We start from the raw sequence: 15119 nt of genomic DNA, 5'->3' as shown, positions 1-15119 counted from the left end.
GACTGGAAGCTGTTTGTTGTTTTGACCTTAAACTGGCCAACTGTCTGTTATTCCTATATCGATTTGATACAGTACACTTCCCATATCTGTGCCTTCTGTCACTTTTTCTCAGCAGTTAAATCTGTTTAATCCGTTATTAACACGTCTTAGCCTGTTTTTCCGAGCCGCCTTTAAACGCAACATGAGCGCTAAGACGCTAGCTGGGTTTACACCTGCTGCTGCTGCGCAGAGCCGCGCAGGTTAGTGTTTGAATCATGGTAGCAACACGCAAAGAACTTTGCACAGTTTTTCTCAAACTAACCGACTGAGTTGAGTAATGATGTTGGATGCAGCTAATGTTAGCTAAAAGATGATTAGCTAATGTTAGCTAAAAGATGACTAGCTAATGTTAGCTAAAAGATGACTAGCTAATGTTAGCTAAAAGATGACTAGCTAATGTTAGCTAAAAGATGACTAGCTAATGTTAGCTAAAGATGATTAGCTAATGTTAGCTAAAAGATGACTAGCTAATGTTAGCTAAAAGATGACTAGCTAATGTTAGCTAAAAGATGACTAGCTAATGTTAGCTAAAAGATGATTAGCTAATGTTAGCTAAAAGATGACTAGCTAATGTTAGCTAAAAGATGACTAGCTAACACCAATACAGCACCTTAAGCCTGTTAACAAACATATAGACTACTGGTGTTGTCTGTGTTCAGAAGTGGGCAGGACTTCTTACATTCACTCGAGTAACTTTTTTGTAAAAAAAGTATTTTTTTTAAGAGTAGTTTTACTATACTGTGCCTCTATCTTTTACTTGAGTAATATTATTATTGATTCATCTCCCCCCCTCCCGGTTAAACTCGTATGGAGCCGGAGCTGGTCGGGTACCATGAACCCAGTGTCCAGGTCTGGCACCAACCATCAAATTATGGGCCAGAATAAATACTGCGGCTAACCCTAACCCTCCAGTGTGGCTGAGTTAAAACATTTAGGCCTTAAAAAGCAAAAACATGATTTAAAAACAGCTTTAGACCTTGTGCCATACTGAAACAGCGCCCTCTGCTGGCCACACAGAGCATTTCATTGGTCGATGCGTCATCATTTAATAAGCGCTTCTCGTCCCACCTGTTGACTTTAATAAGTGACGCCTCGTTACGTCACAGGACCCGCCCTCCTCCTCCTGCTCCTCCTCGGTGTCCCGGTCAGGACCAGTCCGCCCAGCAATCGGTCCGCCGCTGAGTCCCGGAACGTCTCTGCCCTCAAGCTCGGAACCGAGGTCCAGACTAGAGCCGCTGGGAGTTCTACTGGCACCGAGGACAAGCCGGGATTACGGAATCACGTTTGGGTTTTCTGAGTTCTGCTACCTGGAAGAGAGACGAGCTACCGTCATGGCGAGGACGCCCGACGGAGTGAGCAAGCTGACGGAGAGCACGTTCAAGGTGAGACAGAAACACCCGGGACAGAAACACCTGGGACAGAAACACCCGAGACAGAAACACCCGGGACAGAAACACCCGGGACAGAAACACCCGGGACAGAAACACCTGGGACAGAAACACCCGAGACAGAAACACCCGGGACAGAAACACCTGGGACAGAAACACCCGAGACAGAAACACCCGGGACAGAAACACCCGGGACAGAAACACTGTCTCAGGTGAAACTGCTCATCTGCTTCTCTTTCTATTCAATCTGGATGGTTTTTTTCTGATGATTTGAAATGAGATAAAACATCTAAAAATTGTTTCTATGTTTGTATAATTCACTGATTAATTTGAAGTTGGTGTTTAAAGTTTGGATGTATAGCCGCCAGTCGGTCCGGTCCGGTCCGGTTCTGCTCTCTGGGGAAATGAGCCGTTCTCAACTGAACTGATTGAGTCTTCAGTTTCTGATGGGTTATCTTGTGTAAATTCATCGCTGGATGTTTACACAGTTAACCTCCACCTACGTCAGGTATGAGAGCTCAGCCGGCCCGAGGCAGAAGCAAACCCAGCTTCTGCTGCTCTGGACCCAAACAGAGACTCAGCCTCTTCTCAGAACATGGATGAGCTCAAACAGCTTGTTGTTGGCCAGAATGGATTCATTTCTGAGGCAGGCGTCACATTTCATACTCTGTCCAAAACTCAGATTATTTTATCTTTTCAGTTGTTGTTGGAGTGAAACAAGAGATTAGAGAACTTTCACGAACAGAGTAAAAGTTTGTGAAACGTGTTAATCCAGCTGTGAACAGATTAATCCTCATCTTGACTGGCTAATCTTGGTGAGTAATCCATGTTCTGTTATCAGGTCCAATGAGCTGGAATATCTGATGATGTTCAACCCAGATTATCTGAAGGAGCTGCGATGCGGCGCTTGCTTCCACACCGCAGCATTTCCTGCGTCGTCTTAGGCTCAACCAGTTAAACCAGAGCTTCACACTCTATCAGGAACCAGGAGGCCCAGCTTGACAATTAGGTGAACTCATCATTAATCTGTCCTGGCTGGAACCAGCCTGGAGGTCAAAGGTCAAACTGGGATAGTGATGGAACCAGGAACTTCACTCTGTCCATATAAAGTCCTTCCTGTCCTTGATCTCTTCAGGTGTGTGTGAAGCAGGTATTTCTGATGTTTCTGTCTCCATGGTAGCGCTCCTGGGTCTGGGCTTCGCTCTGTGACGATGGAAAGTTAAAGATCGAAGGTTATTATCGTCATGACGACATTTATAGACCAACCGCAGGAAGAGACTGACCTGGCTCTCCACCCAGAGCGGCAAGGGGACTCACTCTCCTCTTCATCGCTTCTCTTCCTCCAACAATCAGAGATGTTTACTGGGAAAGTAGCAGCAGTGGGGATAACTAACTGGTTTCTGGTTCTGGTTCACAGAATGTGATGGAGCAGTTCAACCCGGCCCTGAGGAACCTGGTCAACCTGGGAAAGAGCTACGAGAAGTCCGTCACAGGTGAGGTCACCGGGGTCACCTGAGGTCAGTGGGCCAGCTGATGATGATGATGATGATGTTCACAGCGGTTTTCTCTTGCAGCCATGACCACGGCCGGAAAATCTTACTTCAACGCCGTGTCAAAGATCGGAGAGAACGCCATGGTGTCGCCCATGTCCAGGGAGCTGGGTGAGCGCAGCTGATTGGTTCAGGCCTGGTTGCCATGGCGTCACTAGGGTCGCCATTAATGAGCTCAAACTTTCAGCCCAACATGATGCTGATTCAGTGATCCTGGGAAAACCAGTCAGTATGTAGCTTTCATCCACACAAAAACTGTTTCTCAGTACAAACGATGTTCTATAAATCTGTGACCAGAGCCGAGATCCGTCCACCCGTCCGTCCGTCCGTCCGTCCGTCCGTCCGTCCGTCCGTCCGTCCGTCCGTCCGTCCGTCCGTCCGTCCGTCCGTCCATCCATCCATCCATCCATCCGTCCATCATAAAGCGCCTTCATACCAAAAGCACATTAATAATATATCCATTGTTTCCTGGGTCACTTGAGGCCACAGTGATCATCAGACCCTAGAGGCATCAGGCCACCAGTGCTGGCTGCATGTTCAGCCCCGTGACCCTGACGACCCCAAATAAACCCAGAGCTGCAGTCTGAGGTTCTGGTTCTGGAGACCAACCAGCATTTTGAAGCAGCTCAGGGTTTTACTGGACCTATGGCACCTGTGGCTCTGCTTCAGTGACTGAACACTGGAGGGGCCGTGCTGGTACCGGGCCGGTACCGGGCCGAGCTTCAGCTCCGCCATGTGTTTTACAGGTTCTTGTTATGAATCAGGATCAGGTTTCTCAGCCGCACCCTGCGGTGAACAATGGCTGCCTTCAGCTGCAGCAAATGTTTCTCTGCTGAGACTCGCTGCAGCTTCTGCCTCTTTGGACCCAATCAGAACCGGGTTCAGACCCATACTGGTCATGTGACCTGCTGCAGGCCACGCCCATGTTTGTGTGAAATTCCTGTGCAGATCAGCTGGAGACGATCCTCCACTAAACCAGAAACCAAACCGTCACCGACAACAAGACAGGAGAAAACATGACAACACTGACAGATCAGACGCCTGGTGAAGCAGCTCTAACTGTTTTAAAACGATCAGATCAGCTCTGAAGGCCTGGGGTCAAAGGTCATCTCCCTTGGAGTTGAATGATGTCATCAGTTATGAGCAAAGCTTTTTATTTCAAGGACTAAAATGGAGAGCATGAAGACAAATAAATAACATGATCATAAATTAAAGCAAAAGAAACACTTTCAATATTAAAACTTAAATTAGTAGAACAGGTGTGTGTGTGTGTGTGTGTGTGTGTGTGTGTGTGTGGGGCCACAGTTTTGGGTGCAGCTGCAGTTCAAACAGGATTCTCTCTAAAATTCTGTTTCTGTTTCAGCTACAGTTTTACTCCAGTAAGAGTAACGGTACTTCAAAGTATTATTACTCAAGTAAAAGTAAAGTACTTTGTAGTAAAACTAAAAGGCCATTTTGTCCAGTAGATGTAACTGAGTAGAAGTAACTAGTTACTAACCCGGTGTGCTGCAGCATCATCGTGACGGCGGTCAAAGCGCCGCTGCCGTCGGCTCGTCCTGACTCAGAGAGGCGGCGGCCATCTTTAATAGCAATCAGCAGGTGATGAAGGCTCTGACCAAAGTTCAGGTTCTGAGCCAACCCGTCTGGCTCCCTTATCAGAACCAAAGAGGCGGGGCTGTTCCGGTCCGAGGCGCTCCCGACTCATAAAGCAGGAAGGCCAGTCAGATAATCTGACTGGTCAGATTCCAGTCAGATTATCTGACTGGAAGGCCAGTCAGATTTTAATCTGACTGGCCTTCCTGCTTTATGAGTCGGGAGCGCCTCGGATTAAAGAGGCTAGAGTTAGCTGCTGACAGAACCAGACGGATGGGTTCTGGTCTGGTTCCGTACTGGTTCTGGTTCCATCCAGTGCTGCTCGCTCTGCTCTAACATTTGTTGGTCTTCCTGTTGGACTCTGAAACCAATAAAACCAATACGTATTCCCACCTTGCCCAGTTTGACCATTTGTTCTGAACAGTTCATGGTTTAGGGGTTAAGAGGTTTAGAGGTTTAGGGGTTTAGAGGTTTAGAGGTCGAGCGTTTCCTCATGGTTTCCTCAGCTGCTCGTTTTGTCTCTGCTGATCTCTGTTCCTACCTCGGCGTGATTCGACATGCTTTCTGCAGTTGAACTTCTCTCTGTTCTGTTGGACTGAGCAGCTCCTCATTGTTTGAACACTAACTGGTTTGTTGCAGAGTGATTGAGGTTTATTAGTATCGTCCTTCCCATTGACTACAGACCGTAATAAAGCGGTTAGCTAGAACGAGCTTCAATGTCGTGTTGTGAAAGAAAGCAGCCGCCGTGATGACCTGGACATGACACGTTGTCTTGCAGGTGTTGTTCTGATGGAAATGGCAGAAAGCCACCGGAAGCTGCACACTGAACTGGAGGAGAATGTGAGTAGCTTTAACCCACCCACCCACCCATCCATCCACCCACCCACCCACCCATCCACCCATCCATCCATCCATCCATCCATCCATCCATCCATCCATCCATCCATCCATTCATTCATTCATTCATGCAGTGTATTTTCTGTTCACACACACCCCTAGGGAGAATTTAGATAGACCAATTAACCTAACAGTGATGTTTTGGTTTTTTTGGACTGTGGGAGGAAGCCGGAGTACCCGGAGAGAACCCATGCATGCACAGGGAGAACATGCAAACTCCATGCAGAAAGACCCCGGCCGAGAACCGACCTTCTTGCTGCAAGGCAACAGTGCTACCAACTGCGCCACTGTGCAGCTTTAAATCATATTTCATAAATACAAAGTGATAAATTAGTAAATATTTGGGTTTAGCCGCGCACCGGTTTCCAGAACCTCCGGTTTGATCCATAAATCTTAGATTTGAATCCAGATATCAAGTCCAACAGAAGGACGTTTCTACCGTGTTGAGCTGGTGCCGGGTTACTGGTGTTGGCACGTCTCCCTCTAGGGGGCGCTCTGCGTCACTGGAGGTGAACCACGATCTAAACGTTTCTCTCTGCAGTTCAAGCGGTTCCACAGAGAGATCATCGTAGAGCTGGAGAAGAAGACGGATATGGACGTAAAGTACATGACTGTGAGTGTTTGACTTCAGCGCCTCCGTCTGAAGGACGTCCATGTCTCATGTGTCCGTCTTCTGTCTGTCCCCAGGCTACCTTCAAGCGCTACCAGACGGATTACAAACAGAAGCAGGAGTCTCTGGACCGCTCCCAGACTGACCTGAAGAAGCTCAGGAGGAAAGGTCAATCCAAGCACGCGTTCAAGTACGACCTAAAGGAGAACGAGGTGAGACCGCCGCACTGCCCCGACCTCTGACCTCTGCTTCTCCAGGTTCTGTTGAATGCTTCCGTTTGGATGATGGCCGGACCGGACGGATCCGCCCTCTGGACAGCTCAAGGGGTCGTCATAGCAACGCCCTTCTCCAGATGTTACTCTATGAACCGGTGTCGTTTCAACATGGCAGACGCGTTTCAGCATTGAACGCGGTCGATGATGCATTTAGTGTGTCACACCTGCAAATCCTGCTGATTTTCTAAATATATGATCTGAAAATCTGGAAAAGGAAGAAACTGGCGTGAGATGTTTCCAGGAAGAATAAAACCTGCTATCGGTGATTTGGATGAATCTCTGTCCCACTGACTAAAAGTCTGAACTTCCAGAAACAATCAGAACAACCAACCTGTCCAATATATTCTGAACTGAACAACAAGTTGGCTGAGAAATGAGGAGTCTCTTAAATGTGTTTGAATCTGGATGTTTTGGATTTTCTCAGGTTGTTTTGTCATAAAAACAGAACCAGTGGGTAAAAATGGCATCCCATTCCATCCTGTTTTACTCAGAATTTGAAATCTAGTTCAAGGCTGAAAATGGAAGAGGAGACCCTGAAGTCTGTTTTCCATGTGGGAAGTTTCTCCCCGACCCGGCAGGAAAAACTCTTCCTCACACGGCTCTCCTCATCCTCCTCCAGTGAACCTGAAAGAACAACAGAAAATCTTTTTCTCTCTGCTGGGGTGGTTAATGTTTGACCTGATTGCTGGTCCGTCAGCTCGTTTCCTGAACTGGATCCAGCTGAGGTGGATTAGAGGCCAGACTTCAGACATGGATGAAGCTCAGCAGAAGAGGCCATGAACACTTTCGGTTTCAATACTTTCTATTCCTGATCAACCGGCTCTAACAGCTCATCTTTTACCTGCTGGAGCCTCTGCTGTTATTTCCCTCAGTTCTTCATCAAATCTGCTGAACCTGTGTTTGTTTATTCATCCAGGAGGGTTTTAAGCCCCGCCCTCTTGGCTTCAGGTAATCACCAACATTTCTTTACAAGCAGATGAGGGATGAACAGAAATGTTCTCTCTTAAAGCTAATCTCAGGAATGTCATAGCAAACAGCTGAGTCACAGCTCTGAGGTTTTCCTGTGGACGACTTGAGGAAAGGCAGCACTGAATCAGAGCTGCTGCTCCTCTATCTCTGCTATTGGAAGGAAAACCAAGAGACTAGACTCGGTCACCATGACGATCTGGAGAAAATGGACGAGACGTAGTAGAAAAACAGTTTGGTGCAGGCAGGGTCATCTGCGATATGAAAGGAAAATGATTAATTTGTGTTTGGGGCAGAAAGACACCCAAAGCTCCTGAACTCATCAGTGCCTTGACCTGCTGTTTTCACACCCTGAGTCTGTCAGCACTAAACTAATAACTGGAGCAATAAAAGCAAAGAGCAGCTGGTTTATGGGGCTGATAAGCAGCAGCTCTGAGTGTAAATATGTGACGACGGCACGTTCACTGATTCAAACAACAACACAGGAAACACTGGAAAGTGAATCCAGGTCCTCATGTCGTGTCTCTGTCGTGTCTCTGCAGTACCTGGAGACCATCTCGTCCCGCCAGACGGACATGCAGAAGTTCATTGCTGACGGCTGCAGAGAGGCGCTGGTGGAGGAGAAGAGGCGCTTCTGGTTCCTGGCTGAGAAGCACTGCATGTTTTCCTCCCAGCTCAGCAGCTTCCACGACAAGGTGAGGACGGACCTCACGGACCTGCGTCTTCCTCAGTGGGGTCATGACCTTTAACCCTCTGTCTTTCTGTCCGCCAGGCCAAGGAGCTGCTGAGCACCAGACTGCCAAGCTGGCAGGAGAAATGCAGCAACATGGACAAGGTTCCTGACACGGTGACCTCCATGATCCAAGGTCTGTCCGCCGACCCAGAGTCGGCGCAGACACGACGCCACAGCAAGGTGAGAACCTGCTGGTTCTGGTTCTGGTTCTGGTCAGTGAAACATTCTGACAGAAGATCTGAGGAGCCTCATAGGAACCTAAGGTTCTATTTCTGACTAGAACAGATGCTGCAGATGTTCATGTTACTTTAGATCAGTAGGAACTGGGTCAGAACGTTTCGTCCATCGTTTGGGTCAAAGAGCAGAACCCAGCAGTGTGGGAACTTCCTGCTCAGTCCACATGAGACAGTGTTTGCTCTCTAGCTCCAGGTCAAAGTCCAGCTAAAGAGGAAGTTCTGGCTGCTCTCTGGCCCAGTTGAGTTATGGTTCTGATTAGAACTTGTCTGGTTTATCAGGTTCTGGACCTGAGACGCTCATCTGAGTTTCCTTGTTGTTTCTCAGAATCACGTGAGCCCACTGACTCCGCCTCCGGCGCCGCCGCTGAAGATCAGCCCACTGGCCAACATGTTCAACCCCGAGCCCAGAACCCCTCTGAGCCCGTCTTCGGACCTCAGCGCAGGTACCACCAGAGACACGCCTGTCTAGAACGCTGCGCCGTCCCAGCCAGGACGTCCTCCTGAATGTCCCTTTGTCCTCCAGTGCAGGGCAGCCTGGGAGACCTGTCCAGGTCCACATCCATGTCCTCCGGTCTCAGTGGGGGAACCAAGTCCCACGTCAAGACCATCTTCCCTCATACAGCGGGCAACAACGACACGCTGCTCAGCTTCGACCACGGTGATGTCATCACGCTGCTCATCCACCAGGAGAAGGACGGCTGGCTGTACGGAGAGCTGGACCGGACGCAGCAGTGAGTGGTCCAGGTCCAACAGGACCGGAGGAAGTTCTGGTTGGTCTATGCTGGGTACCGGTTGATGCCTAGTTCTGGACTGGCCCAGATTAAGGTTCTGTAAATGTGAGCAGTCAGTATATAAGTGGAGAGCAGAACTTCATCCCAGTTCAGTTAAAAGAGCCAGGTCCAGTCCAGATCCTGGTATCTAGAATTCAGTCAAAATTCTGTCCAGCTCGGTCCAATGCAATCCAGTCTCTGTCATCGCATCCAGATTCGGTTCCTACAGGGCAAAACTTGTTGGAACTTGCAGTTTCTTGCTTCGTGTGACTCCTGGACAGGTTCTGCTGGATGGATTAGAACCTCCTCCATCTGGGTATCAGAACCAACTTCAGTTGTCAAAGTGGCCTCAGACAGAACCACAACAAGCTGGTCAGAACCGGTTGTGTTGGGTTCCAACCATGCACAGGTCACTGGCTGCTCATAGGCCACGCCCCCCAGGAGGAAAGCGTCAGTTCCCAGCAGCGGAGGCGGCGGCTCAGAGGCGTGCTTCACATCGCTCAGCTGGAAGGACGGGTTTCCTCCGTCGGGTTGAGATCTTTCTGTTGTGATGCAGCGGGGTAGAAAGTATGCCTGGTATGTTTCCCTCTCTTCCTCTCTGAGGCCTTTAGTGGAGCTTCATCATCATCAGCAGCTCCAGGAGGAGCAGCTGGTTCTGGTTCTGGTTCCTCCACGTGCTTCAACTCGTTTCCCGTCAGGAGGAGGCTCCGCAGTTTCTGTCCCGCCTCAGTCATCTCGTTAAGATGCTCTTTGTGCTGGAGGCAGTCGACAGTTTCTCCAAATGTCAGACATGATGGCATCATCTGGTGTGTGTGTGTGTGTGTGTGTGTCCAGACGCGGCTGGTTCCCCTCGTCGTACTGCCGGCCATACGCCGACCAGAGCACGTCCAGCAGGTATGGAGACATGGCTGCAGGTCAGGGGGCGGAGTCAGCGTTTCTCTGCTGACGTGTTGTTCCTCTGTAGCAGCAGCCTGAGCGCCGCCAGCCTGCAGGAGGAAGAGGAGGGCGATGAAGACTACGAGCCGGTCCTGCTGCCGCCACCCGACTACAGCGACGTCAGCCCGTCCAAACCAGCACTCCCAGAAACGCCTCCGCCTCAGAACACGGTCAGTACCGAACCCGACCCACTGATACGATCTCCAAAGCATTCACACGCCTGGACCCGTTTCACATTAAAACAACACAAAGCAGAACCTTGTTGTGTTCCAATCTTCCATCAGCTCTGGCTGACCTTCCTGTGCCAAAGAACAGCATGACACTGCCACCACCCTGCTTCACTGTGGGGTGTGCGGTTGATGTGTAGCATCTTCCACACAGACCAGCAAGTTTTAGTTCATCTGACCAGAAAATCATCTTCCACATGTTGGCGGTTTGGAGCAGAGCAAGCAAACTTCATCACTGTCTCTCACCACTGAGACTGCTGCTGTGATCAACGCCGTCCTGTCCGTCCAGGTGGACGTCAGGCGGCCCATTCTGTCTCCATGGTGCTGGTTGGTCTCTAGAACCAAAGCATGTGGACTGTGGTTGCTGAAGTTTATTGACTGGGTTATATTTAAATGCACGATGGAATTTGACTACTTTGAAGGTTCTAAGTTTTTTCTTCAACTGGAGCTGACCTCTGACCCCTGGACTTCCATCCTACTGATTTAACACCAGAATACAAAAGCTTTAGAAATGAAACCTGGAGAACTTGTCTGATGTTTCCAGATGAAGACCTTCCCTCCTCTTCCTCCTGGGGGCAGGGACTGGGCCCTCGCTGCTGGGAGCTCCCCAGTCTGAACTGGGTTGTGTTTCCTGCCGTGTCAGAGCAGTCGATACTCCACTCCCTCAGGTTGGACTTCAGTCCTGCTCTTATCAGCAGCTCCACACCCCGAGCAGCTGCTGGGCTGCCTCCATCCTGAAGGAAACTTCTGGTCTGATTGGTCAGTCTTTCGGCAGACAACACCGCATCAGGCAGGTTGCCATTAAGAGGGTTAAAGGTGCTGGCAGGGTCTTCAAAACAGAAAGCAGGTGAAGCCGGACACGCTTTGTTGTCCTTCATTGTTCATCTGCTGCATCAGGGAGTTTCTCCTCTGATACGTCTCCAGTCCCAAATCCTCCCACCAGTTACCAGGATTTTAGTTTTTTAGCACCTAGGAATCTGACTTTCCTCCTGGCTTGTTGTTGTTTTGGTCGCTGTGAGCTCTGGGGGCGGGGCTTCCCCTGAATTTGCGACAACAGCATTAAACTTGTACTTCCTTATACTAAATGATCGTAGTAGTGAGTTGTAGCTGTGCTGTAAATGATGCTGACAGTTTATCTGGTGTGAATCTCTAGTTTTCTGTCATTTCTGGCATTTATTCCAGACGTTTTCTTTAATAAATCAGGGCTAGCTTGAGATGTTGTTAGCCGTAGCTTCTAATTTGTCAGATGCTGTGTTGTGATTGGAAGGTGATTGGTTGGTTCTTTACCAGATAACCTCATGACTGCTTCCCTCTGTAAGGTTTCAATCCGGTCAGCTGCGATGCTGCATGCCTGAGTTCAGATTTCAACAGATTATAATCTGTAATCTTATGGCTTCACAGTGTTTCATGGTCCAACACGTCTCTACCTGGGCCCGCAGAACAGTCTCTATTGAAGCGTGTTTCCATCTCTACAGCCGTTGGTTAGTAATGCTGCGGGCCACCAGTCTTATGTCCATAGTTCTGCTTTCGGTTACAGCTTAATGAATCCTGATTTATGGACATTGTTTTCCTGCTTTGTGTGGACCTGATCCTGGTAGATGAGAATGACCCAATTTCATGTCCAGCTAATAAAACCTGCGAGGTTACAGCTGGTAGATTATTGACCTGAATGCTTGTTTATTACATTTTATGCTAGTATTCCTCAGAGCTTTAAATGCAGTCCAGTTTAGTGATATCTGGGTGTTGTCTGCCCTCTAGTGGACAATTAGTGCTTGTTAAGCATCATTTAAACTTGCTGAGTTTAGATGCTTTCTAACATGAGTGTTATTGAAGACAAGTGAATAAATCCCTCTAGTTGGGTCACCTGTTGCTGTAGGCAGCCATGATCAGAGGGACTGAGGTCATGTTCATGTATGTAGAGGATCTGATCGCAGATAAAATGCTGCCACACAGAGATGAATCAGCAGCACCTAAACCTCTAACGTTCCTGAGTGGCTGTAGTACCACCCCAGGCCAAAGGAGGCGCTATTTAACTCGGTCATACAGCTGAACTTGGTGCCAGATTGTTCTGGATGTTTGCCAGAGATGGTGACGTGTCTCAGCAGCTGCATTCTCCAGATGCCTCAGCAGAGGCAGAATAACTTTGTTTTGTCCTTTGTCTCGTTGACAGGTGCCCTTAGTTAATGGAACGGCCAAACCTCCTTTCTTGGGGTGAGTGATGCAGCTCCAGTAACAAACTCTCCTCTCTTCCTGCTTCTGTCTGACAGTTTATTGATGCATCTGTCTGTGTCCTGCCTGCAGAGGAGGAAACCCGTTTGCAACAGTGAAGTTGCGGCCGACCGTCACAAACGACCGCTCCGCTCCGGTCATCTAGAAGTTAGTTGGACTGCCGCTACGCCTTCAGAGGAGTGGAACCACCCAGAAACTCCCCAACGTCTCCCCAGCCTGCTCACCTCTCTGCTCCATGAAAAACTACAGCCGTGTGTCTGATATCGACCCTCGTGACCCTGAGGTCTCCTTCCCTCTGAACTGCAATTGATCTGCAGTATTCAGCATTTCCTCCTGCTGTTAGCTTACCGCCTTATTGCTGCATCTCCAGGTGCTTCCCATCAATCTGCAGAAGTTTCTGCAGATTCACCATCAGTTTAAGCCATGCTGCAGAAAACTTCTCCCAGGCTTTAGACAATGTGCACAATTTGGAGATGTGTGTGCTCTTGTCAGCAGCTATGAGCCTGACTGCAGCACATGCAAATCTCCAAATGCATGGGGCTCCAGCCCTGGGCACCTGGAGATGCTTTGTTTCTTTGTCATTGTGTCACTCTAGCTGGTTTTAATTGATCATTTTGGTTGAAACTAGAGCTTAATGCAAGCAGCTGTTGCATTGTGGGAACTCTGATGTTCTATGATGAGCAGCAGAGTCCTCGTCGGGGTCCAGGAGAGCCTCGGGGAGCGCTGTGTTCCTGCTGGTCTCAGCCCGGTGTGAAGGGGCCCAACAGGTTCAACCACAATTTGAGAAATGCTTCAACAAAATGTCCACAAGGCGCTTCCTGCTTTGATCTCCACTATGATGTGACCAGCGTTCTGCAGATCCATCGATCCATGAGCAGACATCCCAGATCAGGAGCTAAAAGTCTAAAGTCGACGGTACCAGTTCATTGGACACGCCCAGAACCACCAGGGTAATTACATCAATGGCAATGACAGCCTTTCTGCTTTAAATCTGAACCTTTCTGGACTTCTGACTGTAACTAAGTACATCATTTATTGATCTTCTGGGCTGTTTGGGTCGGTGGATCAGTACCAGGCCCTCCGGTCTGGTCCTGTGAGGACCGACGGATATCGTGTAAATATAATTGAGCCTTTCATTTTAATGTGAACTTTAAAGAGAAAACAGAGAAGAGATGTTGGTGTGTTGATGGACAGTCCAGACCAGCCACCGCCTTCCTGACTCGCCAAACATCATTGGGTCGGAAATCTGTCTGGGAAGCACGGAGGAGGTGAGGGTGAAGGGAGACGTGGGTTTGCAGTCTGAGGGCGGTTGTGAAGAAGAAGGTATTTTATATAAAGTTGTTTCAATGGAATATCTAATAAAGGCGGATCCAGATGAAGCTCCTCTTGGTTTAGATTTCACTCCTCAGTACCAGTTTAAATGACTTTTTAACTTTCTCACCATTAATTTTACTGTCATGTAACAAAATTTCTGTTCAATTCATGCCTTATTCAAAACTAACTGGGCTTTTCTGGTAGACGATTAAAATATGTGAATATGTTTACTGTATGAAAATGACTCGTTTACATCCAATCGTCTGATCAATCAAGTCAAATTTTCTCATAGATAGGATATAGGACATCATGCTGAGCTACTGAGACATGTTTATTTTCCTCTCTGCCTTTTTTTTCCAATAAAAAAATTGAAGCTTAAATCGGTGATTGTTGGGTCTGTAAACCACGGGCACTGGCGCCCTCTTGTGGGAATACATGGGAAGGATTATTCTATCATGAATTCTAGAGAAATGGAAAACGGATCTTAATGAGAGAATTGTACTTCTTCATCCCCGCCCCCACCTGTTGGCAGTATAGTAGTACTGCAGATTTTCTGTTGTGGTTTTGGATTCCTTTCAAGAACTCTGAGGATGGATGTGTGGAAGAATCCACTGCTGGGTACAGAAGAGGTTCTGTGATGCTGTGGGAGCCTTGATGGTGCAAGAACATGTGAATTAAATTATTTTTATTTTTTTTTCAGTTTGTGTATTTAATGCAGCTGGCATCACGAGTGTCCATCACTGGGTCAGAACCAGGTCCGTTTTCCCTCCAATTGATTACAATAGTGCAGAGAAACTAGTCAGGGTTTTCTTTCTGCAGTTAGTGATCGGACCGAAATGCACTCTGACCAGCTCAGCTGGAAATCCTCCAGGTTCCGTTTTAGAAACTCTTTACAGTATGAGGAATTGGTCTGAATCTGCAGGTGAACCCTAAGCATAGAGCGCCCTCTGCTGGAGGTGAGCTCTACAAACAGCCAATGAAATGGCTCCATTCTGGGCCGGTGGAGCTTTGAACAGAGGAAGCTCCGCTGCAGGAATGCTCGGGCCATCTGTTTGAATATCATTTAATATCCAACATGTTGGGTTTGGTGCCGATCACATGATTAAAGCTGATCCAAATGGTGTCGCATCGATTATGAGCCTGTTATCGGTTATTCTTGGGGTTGAACAAAACTTTGTAGCTTCTTGTTGTCCCACAGCTGTTCCTTCATTATGTCCCCGTCAGTAATCACCTTCCCCACCATAAATACGAGGCTCCATTGTCAGATCCTCTGTTGCCTTGTTTGCCTGTGTTCTGGTCACCATTAGACCTAACCGTGTTCGGGTCTCCACTGGACCAGAACCTGGCCCGGAAATC

General features: G+C 48.3%; 1 protein-coding gene across 2 annotated transcripts; it reads left to right on the top strand.

Moving 5' to 3' along the window:
• The first annotated feature begins 1160 nt into the window (after positions 1-1160).
• baiap2l1a (BAR/IMD domain containing adaptor protein 2 like 1a) lies at positions 1161-14143 on the top strand. Of its 2 annotated transcripts, none has more exons than XM_032574260.1 (14): positions 1161-1421; positions 2845-2920; positions 3002-3088; positions 5349-5410; positions 6009-6080; positions 6155-6289; positions 7861-8013; positions 8091-8231; positions 8613-8730; positions 8811-9018; positions 9892-9951; positions 10025-10163; positions 12391-12431; positions 12522-14143. In XM_032574260.1, exons 1-14 carry the CDS (start codon positions 1371-1373, stop codon positions 12592-12594), a joined length of 1416 nt encoding a protein of 471 aa, XP_032430151.1. In that variant the 5' UTR covers positions 1161-1370; the 3' UTR covers positions 12595-14143. The 2 variants fall into 2 exon arrangements, with proteins under 2 accessions (XP_032430151.1, XP_032430150.1); XM_032574259.1 differs by having other exon boundaries at positions 10022-10163.
• Positions 14144-15119: the final 976 nt, after the last annotated feature.

Source organism: Xiphophorus hellerii, chromosome 10 (assembly GCF_003331165.1).
Source record: "Xiphophorus hellerii strain 12219 chromosome 10, Xiphophorus_hellerii-4.1, whole genome shotgun sequence".
NCBI classification, from domain to species: domain Eukaryota; kingdom Metazoa; phylum Chordata; class Actinopteri; order Cyprinodontiformes; family Poeciliidae; genus Xiphophorus; species Xiphophorus hellerii.
This window is presented reverse-complemented; position numbering and strand designations above follow the sequence as displayed.